Source organism: Ascaphus truei, chromosome 6 (genome assembly GCF_040206685.1).
Source record: "Ascaphus truei isolate aAscTru1 chromosome 6, aAscTru1.hap1, whole genome shotgun sequence".
Lineage (NCBI taxonomy): Eukaryota > Metazoa > Chordata > Amphibia > Anura > Ascaphidae > Ascaphus > Ascaphus truei.
Window position 1 is genome coordinate 127,034,379 of NC_134488.1, and position 22,143 is coordinate 127,056,521.

The 22,143-nt window shown below is 37.2% G+C and overlaps 1 protein-coding gene across 5 annotated transcripts in view; it reads left to right on the forward strand.

The window, feature by feature from the left end:
* MAG (myelin associated glycoprotein) overlaps positions 1-22,143 on the forward strand; it is a 113,992-nt gene that overhangs the window by 53,123 nt on the left and 38,726 nt on the right. For all 5 annotated transcript variants that reach the window (XM_075606263.1, XM_075606262.1, XM_075606264.1 and 2 more), the window contains exons 3-4: positions 3,953-4,028; positions 5,351-5,719. In XM_075606263.1, the coding sequence (XP_075462378.1) occupies positions 3,980-4,028; positions 5,351-5,719 (418 nt within the window). In that variant the 5' untranslated portion in view covers positions 3,953-3,979. The remainder of the gene's footprint in view (positions 1-3,952; positions 4,029-5,350; positions 5,720-22,143) is intronic.

Genomic DNA, 22,143 nt, shown 5'->3' on the forward strand with positions numbered 1-22,143 from the left:
CGATTTATTTTGCTGTGTGCGATTGACCCTTTGAGATGGATAGAAAAAAGTGGAGAATGAACCCCAATGTTCCAATGCTGCAAATCATAAAAAACAACAAATGTAATCACTGTCCAGGAATAACTAGGAAATGTCTCGAGGCAGGTGTAGAATAATAAATGTAAAGGAATAATCGAGATGGCTATGAAGGTATAGGCACACCAGTCGGAGGTTAAATGCAAATGTGAACCAGAGATAAGGAATAATGAGACCGCAGCCTCACTAAACTTTTACTCAGTATGAGTCCTAATAATGCTGACCTGACCCGACCGGTAATCCTGCCACCTTGTCAGCCGTGGAATGCAATGAAGCAAAAGTCCCCTCCAACCTGTATATGGCAGGGGACTCCTGGCTGTAGAGGAATCGAAGAACCGGGGCACTCCTTTCGCTAATCTGCAGATGGAGACCGCAACTGCTCTGCTGCCCGGCGTGTATGCCAAACCCTCAGCTCACCGATGTAGATGACGTAGGGGCTGCATCACCGAAGGCAGCGGTCGCTCTGTACTGGGGTTCCGCGGGTAGTGCGATCAAGCCCATGGATCACATTGGGGCTCCCAAATAAAAGGCAACCAGCCGTGCTGTGACAAGACAGTTGACGTGTAGGTAATGTCACAGAGCTCCCCGGCTGTGCTGTACTGGGGTCCCCGGGTAGACCGCTCCAACCCTCTGATCTTCCTGGGTCTACCTCCAGAGGCAATCGGCCGTAGTGTGACCTGGGAAACTGCATGCAGGGTGTTGCCGTAGTGCAGATTAGCTGGATACCACCTCCGTTTAGTGCTGATGGTAATCACCTGTAGCCATAGAGACTGCTGTGTGCTCCATACCAAATGAGTAAATAGAGATAGGAAAAGCGGATGGTCACTACTCCTAGTAACACTACAAGCTAGTAAAATAAAATTACTTTATTAGAAAAAAAGGCTGGACATCATAGTAGAACCACTCTGACGCGTTTCATCCCTAGCATGGGACTTTATCAAAGAGTATTCTTTGATAAAGTCCCATGCTAGGGATGAAACGCGTCAGAGTGGTTCTACTATGATGTCCAGCCTTTTTTTCTAATAAAGTAATTTTATTTTACTAGCTTGTAGTGTTACTAGGAGTAGTGACCATCCGCTTTTCCTATCTCTATTGACCCTTTGAGATGGACTTAGGTTTTGAACAATGCAATCATTAGAAGCCATTGTTAAGATTAGTAATGTATGATATGCTTCAGCGTAATGTATGATATGCTTCAGCATGGTCGATACAATGGGAACCCTCTGCTTCTTAGGCCAGGCTACTGCAGCGCCCACTGTGGCGGACGCTGCAGGGACAAGAGTCGCCCCACAATGGGGCCGGCCCCGCTGCGAGGGGAGGCTGCCACGCTGCGCCGACAGCAATGCCTGCTCTCAAGAAAATTGAGAGCAGAGTCACGATGGAGCGCTAGGCCACGCCCCTGGCGGTTCAGCCAATGAGGACGAACCTGCCGGGTGACATTACTGCCGCGCCCCCATCACGCCCCCCCCGTCTTTCCCCCTGCAGCTCTCTGCAGAGCGGGGGAGTCGGCTGCACGCACCTCCAGCCTCGCAGGCGCGCGTGCAGCGCAGGCAGCAGGGCCGCAGCCTTAGTAAGTAAAGCCTGGATTCAGCTCGATGGACACATTACTTGTGAGCTCCTGCTCTATCAGGCTGGTGTGGAGCGCTGGCTGCCAGTCAGCACAGAGAAGGGTTTTGTGGTAGCCCGGAATTCCTATGTTTGGCCGTGTAAGCCATAAACTAATCAGGAGTGGCCATCTCCAGTCCTCAAAGGCCACCAACAGGTCAGGTTTTAAGGCTATCCCTGCTTCAGCACAGGCTGCTCAATCAGTTTAATTTAAAGTGTGATTGATTAGAGGTTTGGAGCAGCCCCATACTCAATCTCCAGTATATCGCTGACTCATTAAAACTTGTCCCTGTTGAGCCTTCCAAAAATATGGTAGCATTACCGAGGGTTTTTTTTTTAAAATGGAGACGAAAGTTGGTGCACCGACTTTGCTTTTGATGGAACCAAATGACACCAGATTTATTGAAGAAAAAATCAATTTGCTTTCAAAGGCACTTTTATAATATATGTTATTTTTTCTTACCACCTTTTTGCACCCGTTTTGCAGCCGTGTGATACAGAGAATCAGTTTGAGATTTCGCTTCGCAGGTAGGGTTGCCAGGCGGCTTCTCCAAAAATACTGGACACAATGGTGAAAGGTGCGATGCGCTTGACACACGCACACACCCCTCACTGCTCCATGCTGTTTCCTCCACTCCTTGACCCCACCCCCAGGCTCCTGACACCTCCTCCTGATTGGCTGCATTACCCAGCAGCAGCCAATCAGGATGGAGGAAACTGCCCAGCCTCCCAGCAACGGCCATGCTCTCTCCCAGCTCGGGGAAATTCTGCAGCCCCCCCAAGCCGGTCAGGTCACTATATCCAGAGTGGTAACACCGGTATACAGCTACATGTCCAGTATTGCGTCTCATGTTTTATTGGTCAGTATCCAAATACAGGACAGTCCGGTTCAATACCGGTCACCTCAGAACCCTATTCAAACCCAGGTCCCTACTCTATGATGTCCAGTAAGTCCAGTTCCCAGTGCTGGAGAAGATTTCATTACCATTTATTTCAATGGAGCTAACCACTTCTCCAGCACTGGGAAAATACTTCCCTCCTATATTGTATTGTATTGTATGTCTTTATTTATATAGCGCCATTGATGTACATAGCGCTTCACAGTAGTAATACATGTGGTAATCGAATAAATAAGAGATAATATAAATAACAGATCATGGGAATAAGTGCTTCAGACAAACATAACATTAAGGAAGAGGAGTCCCTGCCCCGAGGAGCTTACAGTCTAATTGGTAGGTAGGGAGAACGTACAGAGACAGTAGGAGGGAGTTCTGGTAAGTGCGTCTGCAGGGGGCCAAGCTTTATGTATCATGTGTTCAGAATGTTCACAGTGCTATTCATATGCTTCTTTAAGCAAGTGTGTCTTAAGGTGGGTCTTAAAGGTGGATAGAGAGGGTGCTAGTCGGGTACTGAGGGGAAGGGCATTCCAGAGGTGTGGGGCAGTCAGTGAAAAAGGTTTAAGGCGGGAGAGGGCTTTAGATACAAAGGGGGTAGAAAGAAGACATATTGAGAAAAGACTCCAGTATCTTAACCAGGAAACGTACTTTTCCAGGACACACCTCAAAGAAGGAATTTGTTCTAAACCAAGCGAGGAAAGAGTCCCTTCAAATGAATTGTTTTCCAAAATCAGCATTTCATTTGCTTAGTTCCCGCGTGGATGGGATCAATTTGCATAAATGCAAATGATTCTAGCAGGCGACCCAGAGCAGACAGTCTCACTCTGTGCTATTAACAAGCTCTTTCATTTCACTTCACATCTAAGCGCGAGGGTTTCACACGTCGGCAAAAGTCTTTTTTGGGATTGTCTCATTTAAGTACCCCAACTTCCGCCCTGGCAGAACGGAGCTGAGAAAGGTACATTTTATGCCAGGGGAAATGCTGTTTCGTGAGCACTGGGAATTTAATTCTAATGAGTCATGACTCGTGTATCCATTATAGCTTTATTTGACTTGAAGGGGCTGTAACTGTAAGGTGCCTTAGACTAGGGGTGCGCAAACTTTTCCTTCTGTGCGCCCCCCCCCCCCACCTGCTCTCCCCCCCTGCTCGCACCCCCCCTCCTTAACTTGTCCCCGATGTTCTACTGTCTACTTTGAGGCCTTGCGTGCGATCCCCGGCATTTCATTTAAATGCGTTGGGAAAGAGGGCGGGGTCTCTGTAAGCGCTGCGCCCCCTCCACCCCATAAAATCTCACACCCCCAGCCCACAGTTTGCACACCCCTGCCATAGTCCTTAGTACCACGTAGTAAAGATGACCTGACGTGTTTTCTTGCAGTTACCATAACATCCAATTGAGAAGAAGATGGCATGGAGGTGGAGGGCTCTGCCTTTACTTTGGGTCCTTATAGAAGGTAAGACTCTTCTGCTGCATGTCACATAAGAAAGACCATACAATCTTTGATGAACTGTTTGCTGCCAGGGGGGGGAGGGGTTTAAATCTGCAGAACAAGCAATATCCTACATGTGTGTGTGAGTGTTTTTTTTTTTTTTAAATAAATCAGTTCTGTACTATGAGAAAAGCATTTTTTTTTTTAAAAACAACTCTTAATTCAATTTTTATATATTATAATATAACAAGCATTTTTGGTTTCTATAGCAACCATTTACAAAGTCACATCCCCTTCCTCTTCTGAAACAGGCCCTGGCACACCCCTTTTGGTGCCCTCCCCGCTCTCTAGCAGTGTACCAATCTAGTGACTGTCCTGGTCACATGATCTTCCCCACAGAACTTTGCATTTTTGGTCCTTTTCTGCTGCACTGACGGCCACTTAGTGAACCCCTGAGCCGAATCTTCGCTGATCAATCGACAACTTAGCTAATTACTTATCATTGGGTGGATTGCGTTGATGCACATATTAAAGGGGAAATAAATAAATAAATAAATAAAACGTCAGCTTGGACGGCTGCTTTAACCAATGGCTTCAATTACCTTCAAAAACCTAATGATACAAGAAATGTACGCAGAACTATTTATATAGGGGGGTCTTAGGGGGGCTGAGTTCTGGTACATTATTTAGGATGAACAAGAAACTCCAGGTAGTGATTCTGGAATTATTAGGGCTGCACCTAGAATACTATTTGGGAGCAGATAAATGACATCCCTTGAAGGGGAATGATTTGCGGTAGTTAATATACACACATTCATTGCTCTTTGCTTAGGATTCTGGGACCTTTTTTGCCTACCTAAACACCACTGCATACAAGTCAGTGTAGACATTTGTTATGCAAACATTTAAACAGGGGCCACCTTTTATGTCTGTTAACCCTCTCAGGACCAGAGACGCTAACCATGGCAGCATGGCAGAGCAGGGAGGAACGTGCTGCTGTCACGTGGCATGCACATTGCTTTTGATCAGGGGTGGCCAACTCCAAACCTTAAGGGCCATGGACAGGGCAGGTTTTCAGGATATCCCTGCTTCAGCACAGGTGGCTCCATCAGTGGCTCAGTCGAAGACTGAGCCACTGATGGAGCCACCTGTGCTGAAGCAGGGATATCCTGGAAATCTGAACTGTTGGTGGCCCTTGAGAACTGGAGTTGGCCACCTGATGGAGCCACCTGTGCTGAAGCAGGGATATCCTGGAAATCTGAACTGTTGGTGGCCCTTGAGAACTGGAGTGGGCCACCCCTGCTTCCGTGTCCAACATTAATGCCACGCGAACCCTTTCCTTCCAGGTGTTTTCAGCAGGCAGTGGTCCGCTTGGATGCCACAAACCGTGTCCGCTTTCCGCCAGACCTGCGTGGCCATCCCCTGCAATTTTAACTTCCCAGACGACCTCCGACCTTCGGTAGTCCACGGCATCTGGTACTACAACAGCCCGTACCCCAAGAACTTCCCCCCCGTGGTGCTGAAGTCGAAGACGAACACGGCCCACGAAAGTTACACGGGCCGCACCAAGTTCGTGGGAGAGCTCCAGCTGGGGAACTGCTCGCTGCAGATCGACAAGCTCAGCATGGAACTGCAGGGGAAATACTACTTCAGGGCAGACTTGGGAGGGTACAACCAGTACACGTTTTCCGAGCACGCCAACCTGTACATATTAGGTAAGTACGATCACCTCCAATTTCCGAACCTTGTGGTCAACTGGGAGCAGGTCTTTGAAGACGCCTCCGAAGGCGACCAAGGTTATTTTATACATAAAGGTTTATGTACCAAGGGAAAACTGATGCCAGTTTTGCCCCCATGCGGCAGCCAGTTTTGCCCCCATGCGGCAGCCAGTTTTGCCCCCAGACGGCAGCCAGTTTTGCCCCCAGACGGCAACCAGTTTTGCCCCCAGACGGCAGCCAGTTTTGCCCCCAGACGGCAGCCAGTTTTGCCGTCCATGCGGCAGCCAGTTTTGCCCCCAGACGGCAGCCAGTTTTGCCCCCAGACGGCAACCAGTTTTGCCCCCAGATGGCAGCCAGTTTTGCCCCATGCGGCAGCCAATTTTGCCCCCAGGCGGCAGCCAATTTTGCCCCCAGACGGCAGCCAGTTTTGCCCCCCAGACGGCAGCTAGTTTTGCCCCCCAGACGGCAACCAGTTTTGCCCCCAGACAGCAGCCAGTTTTGCCCCCAGACGGCAGCCAGTTTTGCCCCCAGACGGCAGCCAGTTATACCCCCATGCGGCAGCCAGTTATACCCCCACGCGGCAGCCAGTTTTGCCCCCAGACGGCAGCCAGTTTTGCCCCCAGACGGCAGCCACTTATACCCCCACGTGGCAGCCAGTTTTGCCGCCAGATGGCAGCCACTTATACCCCCACGTGGCAGACAGTTTTGCCCCCAGGCGGCAGCCAGTTTTGCCCCCAGACGGCAGCCAGTTTTGCCCCCAGACGGCAGCCAGTTATACCCCCACGTGGAAGCCAGTTTTGCCCCCAGACAGCAGCCAGTTATACCCCCATGCGGCAGCCAGTTTTGCCCCCAGGCGGCAGCCAGTTTTGCCCCCAGACAGCAGCCAGTTATACCCCCACGCGGCAGCCAGTTTTGCCCCCAGGCGGCAGCCAGTTTTGCCCCCAGGCGGCAGCCAGTTTTGCCCCCAGGCGAAAGCCAGTTTGCCCCCAGATGACAGCCATTTGTGCCCCCAGACGGCAGCCAGTTTTGCCTTGATACGTAGAACCCATAGCTGACCTAAGATCAGGATTCTGGGGTCCAGTTTTCTCGTTATTACTATGCGAGTTTAATACTGTACACTAGGACATCTCAAATATATTCTCATAGACACATCGCCACGTCAGGTGTTACGAATAAGCAGTGAATTAGTAACGTTAATGCACTTAGAATCATATATATAATATGGGTTTAAATCTTGGGGAACGTTATGGCGCGTTCATTTCAATGGGCCATAAAATGTACGTAGTACTGTATAGTAAATGTGACCCTTAGTATACATAAAATGTACGTAGTACTGTATAGTAAATGGGACCCTTAGTATACATAAAATGTACGTAGTACTGTATAGTAAATGGGACCCTTAGTATACATAAAATGTACGTAGTACTGTATAGTAAATGGGACCCTTAGTATACATAAAATGTACGTAGTACTGTATAGTAAATGGGACCCTTAGTATACATAAAATGTACGTAGTACTGTATAGTAAATGTGACCCTTAGTTTACATAAAATGTACGTAGTACTGTATAGTAAATGGGACCCTTAGTATACATAAAATGTACGTAGTACTGTATAGTAAATGTGACCCTTAGTATACATAAAATGTACGTAGTACTGTATAGTAAATGGGACCCTTAGTATACATAAAATGTACGTAGTACTGTATAGTAAATGGGACCCTTAGTATACATAAAATGTACGTAGTACTGTATAGTAAATGGGACCCTTAGTATACATAAAATGTACGTAGTACTGTATAGTAAATGGGACCCTTAGTATACATAAAATGTACGTAGTACTGTATAGTAAATGGGACCCTTAGTATACATAAAATGTACGTAGTACTGTATAGTAAATGGGACCCTTAGTATACATAAAATGTACGTAGTACTGTATAGTAAATGGGACCCTTAGTATACATAAAATGTACGTAGTACTGTATAGTAAATGGGACCCTTAGTATACATAAAATGTACGTAGTACTGTATAGTAAATGTGACCCTTAGTATACATAAAATGTACGTAGTACTGTATAGTAAATGGGACCCTTAGTATACATAAAATGTACGTAGTACTGTATAGTAAATGTGACCCTTAGAATACATAAAATGAACGTAGTACTGTATAGTAAATGTGACCCTTAGTATACATAAAATGTACGTAGTACTGTATAGTAAATGTGACCCTTAGTATACATAAAATGTACGTAGTACTGTATAGTAAATGTGACCCTTAGTATACATAAAATGTACGTAGTACTGTATAGTAAATGTGACCCTTAGTATACATAAAATGTACGTAGTACTGTATAGTAAATGTGACCCTTAGTATACATAAAATGTACGTAGTACTGTATAGTAAATGGGACCCTTAGTATACATAAAATGTACGTAGTACTGTATAGTAAATGGGACCCTTAGTATACATAAAATGTACGTAGTACTGTATAGTAAATGTGACCCTTAGTATACATAAAATGTACGTAGTACTGTATAGTAAATGTGACACATAGTATACATAAAATGTACGTAGTACTGTATAGTAAATGTGACCCTTAGTATACATAAAATGTACGTAGTACTGTATAGTAAATGTGACCCTTAGTATAAATAAAATGTACGTAGTACTGTATAGTAAATGGGACCCTTAGAATACATAAAATGTACGTAGTACTGTATAGTAAATGTGACCCTTAGTATACATAAAATGTACGTAGTACTGTATAGTAAATGTGACCCATAGTATACATAAAATGTACGTAGTACTGTATAGTAAATGTGACCCTTAGTATACATAAAATGTACGTAGTACTGTATAGTAAATGTGACCCTTAGTATAAATAAAATGTACGTAGTACTGTATAGTAAATGTGACCCTTAGTATACATAAAATGTACGTAGTACTGTATAGTAAATGTGACCCTTAGTATACATAAAATGTACGTAGTACTGTATAGTAAATGTGACCCTTAGTATACATAAAATGTACGTAGTACTGTATAGTAAATGTGACCCTTAGTATACATAAAATGTACGTAGTACTGTATAGTAAATGTGACCCTTAGTATACATAAAATGTACGTAGTACTGTATTGTAAATGTGACCCTTAGTATACATAAAATGTACGTAGTACTGTATAGTAAATGTGACCCTTAGTATACATAAAATGTACGTAGTTCTGTATAGTAAATGTGACCCTTAGTATACATAAAATGTACGTAGTACTGTATAGTAAATGTGACCCTTAGAATACATAAAATGTACGTAGTACTGTATAGTAAATGGGACCCTTAGTATACATAAAATGTACGTAGTACTGTATAGTAAATGTGACCCTTAGTATACATAAAATGTACGTAGTACTGTATAGTAAATGGGACCCTTAGTATACATAAAATGTACGTAGTACTGTATAGTAAATGGGACCCTTAGTATACATAAAATGTACGTATTACTGTATAGTAAATGGGACCCTTAGTATACATAAAATGTACGTAGTACTGTATAGTAAATGTGACCCTTAGTTTACATAAAATGTACGTAGTTCTGTATAGTAAATGTGACCCTTAGTGTACATAAAATGTACGTAGTACTGTATAGTAAATGTGACCCTTAGTATACATAAAATGTACGTAGTACTGTATAGTAAATGTGACCCTTAGTATACATAAAATGTACGTAGTACTGTATAGTAAATGTGACCCTTAGTATACATAAAATGTACGTAGTACTGTATTGTAAATGTGACCCTTAGTATACATAAAATGTACGTAGTACTGTATAGTAAATGTGACCCTTAGTATACATAAAATGTACGTAGTTCTGTAAAGTAAATGTGACACTTAGTATACATAAAATGTACGTAGTACTGTATAGTAAATGTGACCCTTAGAATACATAAAATGTACGTAGTACTGTATAGTAAATGGGACCCTTAGTATACATAAAATGTACGTAGTACTGTATAGTAAATGTGACCCTTAGTATACATAAAATGTACGTAGTACTGTATAGTAAATGGGACCCTTAGTATACATAAAATGTACGTAGTACTGTATAGTAAATGGGACCCTTAGTGTACATAAAATGTACGTAGTACTGTATAGTAAATGGGACCCTTAGTGTACATAAAATGTACGTAGTACTGTATAGTAAATGTGACCCTTAGTTTACATAAAATGTACGTAGTACTTTATAGTAAATGTGACCCTTAGTGTACATAAAATGTACGTAGTACTGTATAGTAAATGTGACCCTTAGTTTACATAAAATGTACGTAGTACTGTATAGTAAATGTGACCCTTAGTTTACATAAAATGTACGTAGTACTGTATAGTAAATGGGACCCTTAGTATACATAAAATGTACGTAGTACTGTATAGTAAATGGGACCCTTAGTATACATAAAATGTACGTAGTACTGTATAGTAAATGGGACCCTTAGTGTACATAAAATGTACGTAGTACTGTATAGTAAATGTGACCCTTAGTTTACATAAAATGTACGTAGTACTGTATAGTAAATGTGACCCTTAGTGTACATAAAATGTACGTAGTACTGTATAGTAAATGTGACCCTTAGTATACATAAAATGTACGTAGTACTGTATAGTAAATGTGACCCTTAGTATACATAAAATGTACGTAGTACTGTATAGTAAATGTGACCCTTAGTATACATAAAATGTACGTAGTACTGTATTGTAAATGTGACCCTTAGTATACATAAAATGTACGTAGTACTGTATAGTAAATGTGACCCTTAGTATACATAAAATGTACGTAGTTCTGTATAGTAAATGTGACCCTTAGTATACATAAAATGTGCGTAGTACTGTATAGTAAATGTGACCCTTAGAATACATAAAATGTACGTAGTACTGTATAGTAAATGGGACCCTTAGTATACATAAAATGTACGTAGTACTGTATAGTAAATGTGACCCTTAGTATACATAAAATGTACGTAGTACTGTATAGTAAATGGGACCCTTAGAATACATAAAATGTACGTAGTACTGTATAGTAAATGGGACCCTTAGTATACATAAAATGTACGTAGTACTGTATAGTAAATGGGACCCTTAGTATACATAAAATGTACGTAGTACTGTATAGTAAATGTGACCCTTAGTTTACATAAAATGTACGTAGTACTGTATAGTAAATGTGACCCTTAGAGTACATAAAATGTACGTAGTACTGTATAGTAAATGGGACCCTTAGTATACATAAAATGTACGTAGTACTGTATAGTAAATGGGACCCTTAGTATACATAAAATGTACGTAGTACTGTATAGTAAATGTGACCCTTAGTATACATAAAATGTACGTAGTACTGTATAGTAAATGGGACCCTTAGTATACATAAATTGTACGTAGTACTGTATAGTAAATGGGACCCTTAGTATACATAAAATGTACGTAGTACTGTATAGTAAATGGGACCCTTAGTATACATAAAATGTACGTAGTACTGTATAGTAAATGGGACCCTTAGTATACATAAAATGTACGTAGTACTGTATAGTAAATGTGACCCTTAGTATAAATAAAATGTACGTAGTACTGTATAGTAAATGTGACCCTTAGTATACATAAAATGTACGTAGTACTGTATAGTAAATGTGACCCTTAGTATACATAAAATGTACGTAATACTGTATAGTAAATGTGACCCTTAGTATACATAAAATGTACGTAGTACTGTATAGTAAATGTGACCCTTAGTATACATAAAATGTACGTAGTACTGTATAGTAAATGTGACCCTTAGTATACATAAAATGTACGTAGTACTGTATAGTAAATGTGACCCTTAGAATACATAAAATGTACGTAGTACTGTATAGTAAATGGGACCCTTAGTATACATAAAATGTACGTAGTACTGTATAGTAAATGTGACCCTTAGTATACATAAAATGTACGTAGTACTGTATAGTAAATGGGACCCTTAGTATACATAAAATGTACGTAGTACTGTATAGTAAATGTGACCCTTAGTTTACATAAAATGTACGTAGTACTGTATAGTAAATGTGACCCTTAGTGTACATAAAATGTACGTAGTGCTGTATAGTAAATGTGACCCTTAGTATACATAAAATGTACGTAGTGCTGTATAGTAAATGTGACCCTTAGTATACATAAAATGTACGTAGTACTGTATAGTAAATGTGACCCTTAGTATACATAAAATGTACGTAGTACTGTATTGTAAATGTGACCCTTAGTATACATAAAATGTACGTAGTACTGTATAGTAAATGTGACCCTTAGTATACATAAAATGTACGTAGTTCTGTATAGTAAATGTGACCCTTAGTATACATAAAATGTACGTAGTACTGTATAGTAAATGTGACCCTTAGAATACATAAAATGTACGTAGTACTGTATAGTAAATGGGACCCTTAGTATACATAAAATGTACGTAGTACTGTATAGTAAATGGGACCCTTAGTATACATAAAATGTACGTAGTACTGTATAGTAAATGGGACCCTTAGTATACATAAAATGTACGTAGTACTGTATAGTAAATGGGACCCTTAGTATACATAAAATGTACGTAGTACTGTATAGTAAATGTGACCCTTAGTTTACATAAAATGTACGTAGTACTGTATAGTAAATGTGACCCTTAGTGTACATAAAATGTACGTAGTACTGTATAGTAAATGTGACCCTTAGTTTACATAAAATGTACGTAGTACTGTATAGTAAATGTGACCCTTAGTGTACATAAAATGTACGTAGTACTGTATAGTAAATGGGACCCTTAGTATACATAAAATGTACGTAGTACTGTATAGTAAATGGGACCCTTAGTATACATAAAATGTACGTAGTACTGTATAGTAAATGGGACCCTTAGTATACATAAAATGTACGTAGTACTGTATAGTAAATGTGACCCTTAGTTTACATAAAATGTACGTAGTACTGTATAGTAAATGTGACCCTTAGTGTACATAAAATGTACGTAGTACTGTATAGTAAATGTGACCCTTAGTATACATAAAATGTACGTAGTACTGTATAGTAAATGTGACCCTTAGTATACATAAAATGTACGTAGTACTGTATAGTAAATGTGACCCTTAGTATACATAAAATGTACGTAGTACTGTATTGTAAATGTGACCCTTAGTATACATAAAATGTACGTAGTACTGTATAGTAAATGTGACCCTTAGTATACATAAAATGTACGTAGTTCTGTATAGTAAATGTGACCCTTAGTATACATAAAATGTACGTAGTACTGTATAGTAAATGTGACCCTTAGAATACATAAAATGTACGTAGTACTGTATAGTAAATGGGACCCTTAGTATACATAAAATGTACGTAGTACTGTATAGTAAATGTGACCCTTAGTATACATAAAATGTACGTAGTTCTGTATAGTAAATGTGACCCTTAGTATACATAAAATGTACGTAGTACTGTATAGTAAATGTGACCCTTAGAATACATAAAATGTACGTAGTACTGTATAGTAAATGGGACCCTTAGTATACATAAAATGTACGTAGTACTGTATAGTAAATGGGACCCTTAGTATACATAAAATGTACGTAGTACTGTATAGTAAATGGGACCCTTAGTATACATAAAATGTACGTAGTACTGTATAGTAAATGGGACCCTTAGTATACATAAAATGTACGTAGTACTGTATAGTAAATGTGACCCTTAGTTTACATAAAATGTACGTAGTACTGTATAGTAAATGTGACCCTTAGTGTACATAAAATGTACGTAGTACTGTATAGTAAATGTGACCCTTAGTTTACATAAAATGTACGTAGTACTGTATAGTAAATGTGACCCTTAGTGTACATAAAATGTACGTAGTACTGTATAGTAAATGGGACCCTTAGTATACATAAAATGTACGTAGTACTGTATAGTAAATGGGACCCTTAGTATACATAAAATGTACGTAGTACTGTATAGTAAATGGGACCCTTAGTATACATAAAATGTACGTAGTACTGTATAGTAAATGTGACCCTTAGTTTACATAAAATGTACGTAGTACTGTATAGTAAATGTGACCCTTAGTGTACATAAAATGTACGTAGTACTGTATAGTAAATGTGACCCTTAGTATACATAAAATGTACGTAGTACTGTATAGTAAATGTGACCCTTAGTATACATAAAATGTACGTAGTACTGTATAGTAAATGTGACCCTTAGTATACATAAAATGTACGTAGTACTGTATTGTAAATGTGACCCTTAGTATACATAAAATGTACGTAGTACTGTATAGTAAATGTGACCCTTAGTATACATAAAATGTACATAGTTCTGTATAGTAAATGTGACCCTTAGTATACATAAAATGTACGTAGTACTGTATAGTAAATGTGACCCTTAGAATACATAAAATGTACGTAGTACTGTATAGTAAATGGGACCCTTAGTATACATAAAATGTACGTAGTACTGTAGAGTAAATGTGACCCTTAGTATACATAAAATGTACGTAGTACTGTATAGTAAATGGGACCCTTAGTATACATAAAATGTACGTAGTACTGTATAGTAAATGTGACCCTTAGAATACATAAAATGAACGTAGTACTGTATAGTAAATGTGACCCTTAGTATACATAAAATGTACGTAGTACTGTATAGTAAATGGGACCCTTAGTATACATAAAATGTACGTAGTACTGTATAGTAAATGTGACCTTTAGTATACATAAAATGTACGTAGTACTGTATAGTAAATGGGACCCTTAGTATACATAAAATGTACGTAGTACTGTATAGTAAATGGGACCCTTAGTATACATAAAATGTACGTAGTACTGTATAGTAAATGGGACCCTTAGTATACATAAAATGTACGTAGTACTGTATAGTAAATGGGACCCTTAGTATACATAAAATGTACGTAGTACTGTATAGTAAATGGGACCCTTAGTATACATAAAATGTACGTAGTACTGTATAGTAAATGTGACCCTTAGTTTACATAAAATGTACGTAGTACTGTATAGTAAATGGGACCCTTAGTATACATAAAATGTACGTAGTACTGTATAGTAAATGTGACCCTTAGTATACATAAAATGTACGTAGTACTGTATAGTAAATGGGACCCTTAGTATACATAAAATGTACGTAGTACTGTATAGTAAATGGGACCCTTAGTATACATAAAATGTACGTAGTACTGTATAGTAAATGGGACCCTTAGTATACATAAAATGTACGTAGTACTGTATAGTAAATGGGACCCTTAGTATACATAAAATGTACGTAGTACTGTATAGTAAATGGGACCCTTAGTATACATAAAATGTACGTAGTACTGTATAGTAAATGGGACCCTTAGTATACATAAAATGTACGTAGTACTGTATAGTAAATGGGACCCTTAGTATACATAAAATGTACGTAGTACTGTATAGTAAATGGGACCCTTAGTATACATAAAATGTACGTAGTACTGTATAGTAAATGTGACCCTTAGTATACATAAAATGTACGTAGTACTGTATAGTAAATGGGACCCTTAGTATACATAAAATGTACGTAGTACTGTATAGTAAATGTGACCCTTAGAATACATAAAATGAACGTAGTACTGTATAGTAAATGTGACCCTTAGTATACATAAAATGTACGTAGTACTGTATAGTAAATGGGACCCTTAGTATACATAAAATGTACGTAGTACTGTATAGTAAATGTGACCTTTAGTATACATAAAATGTACGTAGTACTGTATAGTAAATGGGACCCTTAGTGTACATAAAATGTACGTAGTACTGTATAGTAAATGGGACCCTTAGTGTACATAAAATGTACGTAGTACTGTATAGTAAATGGGACCCTTAGTGTACATAAAATGTACGTAGTACTGTATAGTAAATGGGACCCTTAGTGTACATAAAATGTACGTAGTACTGTATAGTAAATGTGACCCTTAGTGTACATAAAATGCACGTAGTACTGTATAGTAAATGTGACCCTTAGTGTACATAAAATGCACGTAGTACTGTATAGTAAATGTGACCCTTAGTGTACATAAAATGTACGTAGTACTGTATAGTAAATGTGACCCTTAGAGTACATAAAATGTACGTAGTACTGTATAGTAAATGGGACCCTTAGTATACATAAAATGTACGTAGTACTGTATAGTAAATGGGACCCTTAGTATACATAAAATGTACGTAGTACTGTATAGTAAATGTGACCCTTAGTATACATAAAATGTACGTAGTACTGTATAGTAAATGGGACCCTTAGTATACATAAAATATACGTAGTACTGTATAGTAAATGGGACCCTTAGTATACATAAAATGTACGTAGTACTGTATAGTAAATGGGACCCTTAGTATACATAAAATGTACGTAGTACTGTATAGTAAATGGGACCCTTAGTATACATAAAATGTACGTAGTACTGTATAGTAAATGTGACCCTTAGTATACATAAAATGTACGTAGTACTGTATAGTAAATGTGACCCTTAGTATACATAAAATGTACGTAGTACTGTATAGTAAATGTGACCCTTAGTATACATAAAATGTACGTAGTACTGTATAGTAAATGGGACCCTTAGTATACATAAAATGTACGTAGTACTGTATAGTAAATGGGACCCTTAGTATACATAAAATGTACGTAGTACTGTATAGTAAATGTGACCCTTAGTATACATAAAATGTACGTAGTACTGTATAGTAAATGTGACACATAGTATACATAAAATGTACGTAGTACTGTATAGTAAATGTGACCCTTAGTATACATAAAATGTACGTAGTACTGTATAGTAAATGTGACCCTTAGTATAAATAAAATGTACGTAGTACTGTATAGTAAATGGGACCCTTAGAATACATAAAATGTACGTAGTACTGTATAGTAAATGTGACCCTTAGTATACATAAAATGTACGTAGTACTGTATAGTAAATGTGACCCATAGTATACATAAAATGTACGTAGTACTGTATAGTAAATGTGACCCTTAGTATACATAAAATGTACGTAGTACTGTATAGTAAATGTGACCCTTAGTATAAATAAAATGTACGTAGTACTGTATAGTAAATGTGACCCTTAGTATACATAAAATGTACGTAGTACTGTATAGTAAATGTGACCCTTAGTATACATAAAATGTACGTAGTACTGTATAGTAAATGTGACCCTTAGTATACATAAAATGTACGTAGTACTGTATAGTAAATGTGACCCTTAGTATACATAAAATGTACGTAGTACTGTATAGTAAATGTGACCCTTAGTATACATAAAATGTACGTAGTACTGTATTGTAAATGTGACCCTTAGTATACATAAAATGTACGTAGTACTGTATAGTAAATGTGACCCTTAGTATACATAAAATGTACGTAGTTCTGTATAGTAAATGTGACCCTTAGTATACATAAAATGTACGTAGTACTGTATAGTAAATGTGACCCTTAGAATACATAAAATGTACGTAGTACTGTATAGTAAATGGGACCCTTAGTATACATAAAATGTACGTAGTACTGTATAGTAAATGTGACCCTTAGTATACATAAAATGTACGTAGTACTGTATAGTAAATGGGACCCTTAGTATACATAAAATGTACGTAGTACTGTATAGTAAATGGGACCCTTAGTATACATAAAATGTACGTATTACTGTATAGTAAATGGGACCCTTAGTATACATAAAATGTACGTAGTACTGTATAGTAAATGTGACCCTTAGTTTACATAAAATGTACGTAGTTCTGTATAGTAAATGTGACCCTTAGTGTACATAAAATGTACGTAGTACTGTATAGTAAATGTGACCCTTAGTATACATAAAATGTACGTAGTACTGTATAGTAAATGTGACCCTTAGTATACATAAAATGTACGTAGTACTGTATAGTAAATGTGACCCTTAGTATACATAAAATGTACGTAGTACTGTATTGTAAATGTGACCCTTAGTATACATAAAATGTACGTAGTACTGTATAGTAAATGTGACCCTTAGTATACATAAAATGTACGTAGTTCTGTAAAGTAAATGTGACACTTAGTATACATAAAATGTACGTAGTACTGTATAGTAAATGTGACCCTTAGAATACATAAAATGTACGTAGTACTGTATAGTAAATGGGACCCTTAGTATACATAAAATGTACGTAGTACTGTATAGTAAATGTGACCCTTAGTATACATAAAATGTACGTAGTACTGTATAGTAAATGGGACCCTTAGTATACATAAAATGTACGTAGTACTGTATAGTAAATGGGACCCTTAGTGTACATAAAATGTACGTAGTACTGTATAGTAAATGGGACCCTTAGTGTACATAAAATGTACGTAGTACTGTATAGTAAATGTGACCCTTAGTTTACATAAAATGTACGTAGTACTTTATAGTAAATGTGACCCTTAGTGTACATAAAATGTACGTAGTACTGTATAGTAAATGTGACCCTTAGTTTACATAAAATGTACGTAGTACTGTATAGTAAATGTGACCCTTAGTTTACATAAAATGTACGTAGTACTGTATAGTAAATGGGACCCTTAGTATACATAAAATGTACGTAGTACTGTATAGTAAATGGGACCCTTAGTATACATAAAATGTACGTAGTACTGTATAGTAAATGGGACCCTTAGTGTACATAAAATGTACGTAGTACTGTATAGTAAATGTGACCCTTAGTTTACATAAAATGTACGTAGTACTGTATAGTAAATGTGACCCTTAGTGTACATAAAATGTACGTAGTACTGTATAGTAAATGTGACCCTTAGTATACATAAAATGTACGTAGTACTGTATAGTAAATGTGACCCTTAGTATACATAAAATGTACGTAGTACTGTATAGTAAATGTGACCCTTAGTATACATAAAATGTACGTAGTACTGTATTGTAAATGTGACCCTTAGTATACATAAAATGTACGTAGTACTGTATAGTAAATGTGACCCTTAGTATACATAAAATGTACGTAGTTCTGTATAGTAAATGTGACCCTTAGTATACATAAAATGTGCGTAGTACTGTATAGTAAATGTGACCCTTAGAATACATAAAATGTACGTAGTACTGTATAGTAAATGGGACCCTTAGTATACATAAAATGTACGTAGTACTGTATAGTAAATGTGACCCTTAGTATACATAAAATGTACGTAGTACTGTATAGTAAATGGGACCCTTAGAATACATAAAATGTACGTAGTACTGTATAGTAAATGGGACCCTTAGTATACATAAAATGTACGTAGTACTGTATAGTAAATGGGACCCTTAGTATACATAAAATGTACGTAGTACTGTATAGTAAATGTGACCCTTAGTTTACATAAAATGTACGTAGTACTGTATAGTAAATGTGACCCTTAGAGTACATAAAATGTACGTAGTACTGTATAGTAAATGGGACCCTTAGTATACATAAAATGTACGTAGTACTGTATAGTAAATGGGACCCTTAGTATACATAAAATGTACGTAGTACTGTATAGTAAATGTGACCCTTAGTATACATAAAATGTACGTAGTACTGTATAGTAAATGGGACCCTTAGTATACATAAATTGTACGTAGTACTGTATAGTAAATGGGACCCTTAGTATACATAAAATGTACGTAGTACTGTATAGTAAATGGGACCCTTAGTATACATAAAATGTACGTAGTACTGTATAGTAAATGGGACCCTTAGTATACATAAAATGTACGTAGTACTGTATAGTAAATGTGACCCTTAGTATAAATAAAATGTACGTAGTACTGTATAGTAAATGTGACCCTTAGTATACATAAAATGTACGTAGTACTGTATAGTAAATGTGACCCTTAGTATACATAAAATGTACGTAATACTGTATAGTAAATGTGACCCTTAGTATACATAAAATGTACGTAGTACTGTATAGTAAATGTGACCCTTAGTATACATAAAATGTACGTAGTACTGTATAGTAAATGTGACCCTTAGTATACATAAAATGTACGTAGTACTGTATAGTAAATGTGACCCTTAGAATACATAAAATGTACGTAGTACTGTATAGTAAATGGGACCCTTAGTATACATAAAATGTACGTAGTACTGTATAGTAAATGTGACCCTTAGTATACATAAAATGTACGTAGTACTGTATAGTAAATGGGACCCTTAGTATACATAAAATGTACGTAGTACTGTATAGTAAATGTGACCCTTAGTTTACATAAAATGTACGTAGTACTGTATAGTAAATGTGACCCTTAGTGTACATAAAATGTACGTAGTGCTGTATAGTAAATGTGACCCTTAGTATACATAAAATGTACGTAGTGCTGTATAGTAAATGTGACCCTTAGTATACATAAAATGTACGTAGTACTGTATAGTAAATGTGACCCTTAGTATACATAAAATGTACGTAGTACTGTATTGTAAATGTGACCCTTAGTATACATAAAATGTACGTAGTACTGTATAGTAAATGTGACCCTTAGTATACATAAAATGTACGTAGTTCTGTATAGTAAATGTGACCCTTAGTATACATAAAATGTACGTAGTACTGTATAGTAAATGTGACCCTTAGAATACATAAAATGTACGTAGTACTGTATAGTAAATGGGACCCTTAGTATACATAAAATGTACGTAGTACTGTATAGTAAATGGGACCCTTAGTATACATAAAATGTACGTAGTACTGTATAGTAAATGGGACCCTTAGTATACATAAAATGTACGTAGTACTGTATAGTAAATGGGACCCTTAGTATACATAAAATGTACGTAGTACTGTATAGTAAATGTGACCCTTAGTTTACATAAAATGTACGTAGTACTGTATAGTAAATGTGACCCTTAGTGTACATAAAATGTACGTAGTACTGTATAGTAAATGTGACCCTTAGTTTACATAAAATGTACGTAGTACTGTATAGTAAATGTGACCCTTAGTGTACATAAAATGTACGTAGTACTGTATAGTAAATGGGACCCTTAGTATACATAAAATGTACGTAGTACTGTATAGTAAATGGGACCCTTAGTATACATAAAATGTACGTAGTACTGTATAGTAAATGGGACCCTTAGTATACATAAAATGTACGTAGTACTGTATAGTAAATGTGACCCTTAGTTTACATAAAATGTACGTAGTACTGTATAGTAAATGTGACCCTTAGTGTACATAAAATGTACGTAGTACTGTATAGTAAATGTGACCCTTAGTATACATAAAATGTACGTAGTACTGTATAGTAAATGTGACCCTTAGTATACATAAAATGTACGTAGTACTGTATAGTAAATGTGACCCTTAGTATACATAAAATGTACGTAGTACTGTATTGTAAATGTGACCCTTAGTATACATAAAATGTACGTAGTACTGTATAGTAAATGTGACCCTTAGTATACATAAAATGTACGTAGTTCTGTATAGTAAATGTGACCCTTAGTATACATAAAATGTACGTAGTACTGTATAGTAAATGTGACCCTTAGAATACATAAAATGTACGTAGTACTGTATAGTAAATGGGACCCTTAGTATACATAAAATGTACGTAGTACTGTATAGTAAATGTGACCCTTAGTATACATAAAATGTACGTAGTTCTGTATAGTAAATGTGACCCTTAGTATACATAAAATGTACGTAGTACTGTATAGTAAATGTGACCCTTAGAATACATAAAATGTACGTAGTACTGTATAGTAAATGGGACCCTTAGTATACATAAAATGTACGTAGTACTGTATAGTAAATGGGACCCTTAGTATACATAAAATGTACGTAGTACTGTATAGTAAATGGGACCCTTAGTATACATAAAATGTACGTAGTACTGTATAGTAAATGGGACCCTTAGTATACATAAAATGTACGTAGTACTGTATAGTAAATGTGACCCTTAGTTTACATAAAATGTACGTAGTACTGTATAGTAAATGTGACCCTTAGTGTACATAAAATGTACGTAGTACTGTATAGTAAATGTGACCCTTAGTTTACATAAAATGTACGTAGTACTGTATAGTAAATGTGACCCTTAGTGTACATAAAATGTACGTAGTACTGTATAGTAAATGGGACCCTTAGTATACATAAAATGTACGTAGTACTGTATAGTAAATGGGACCCTTAGTATACATAAAATGTACGTAGTACTGTATAGTAAATGGGACCCTTAGTATACATAAAATGTACGTAGTACTGTATAGTAAATGTGACCCTTAGTTTACATAAAATGTACGTAGTACTGTATAGTAAATGTGACCCTTAGTGTACATAAAATGTACGTAGTACTGTATAGTAAATGTGACCCTTAGTATACATAAAATGTACGTAGTA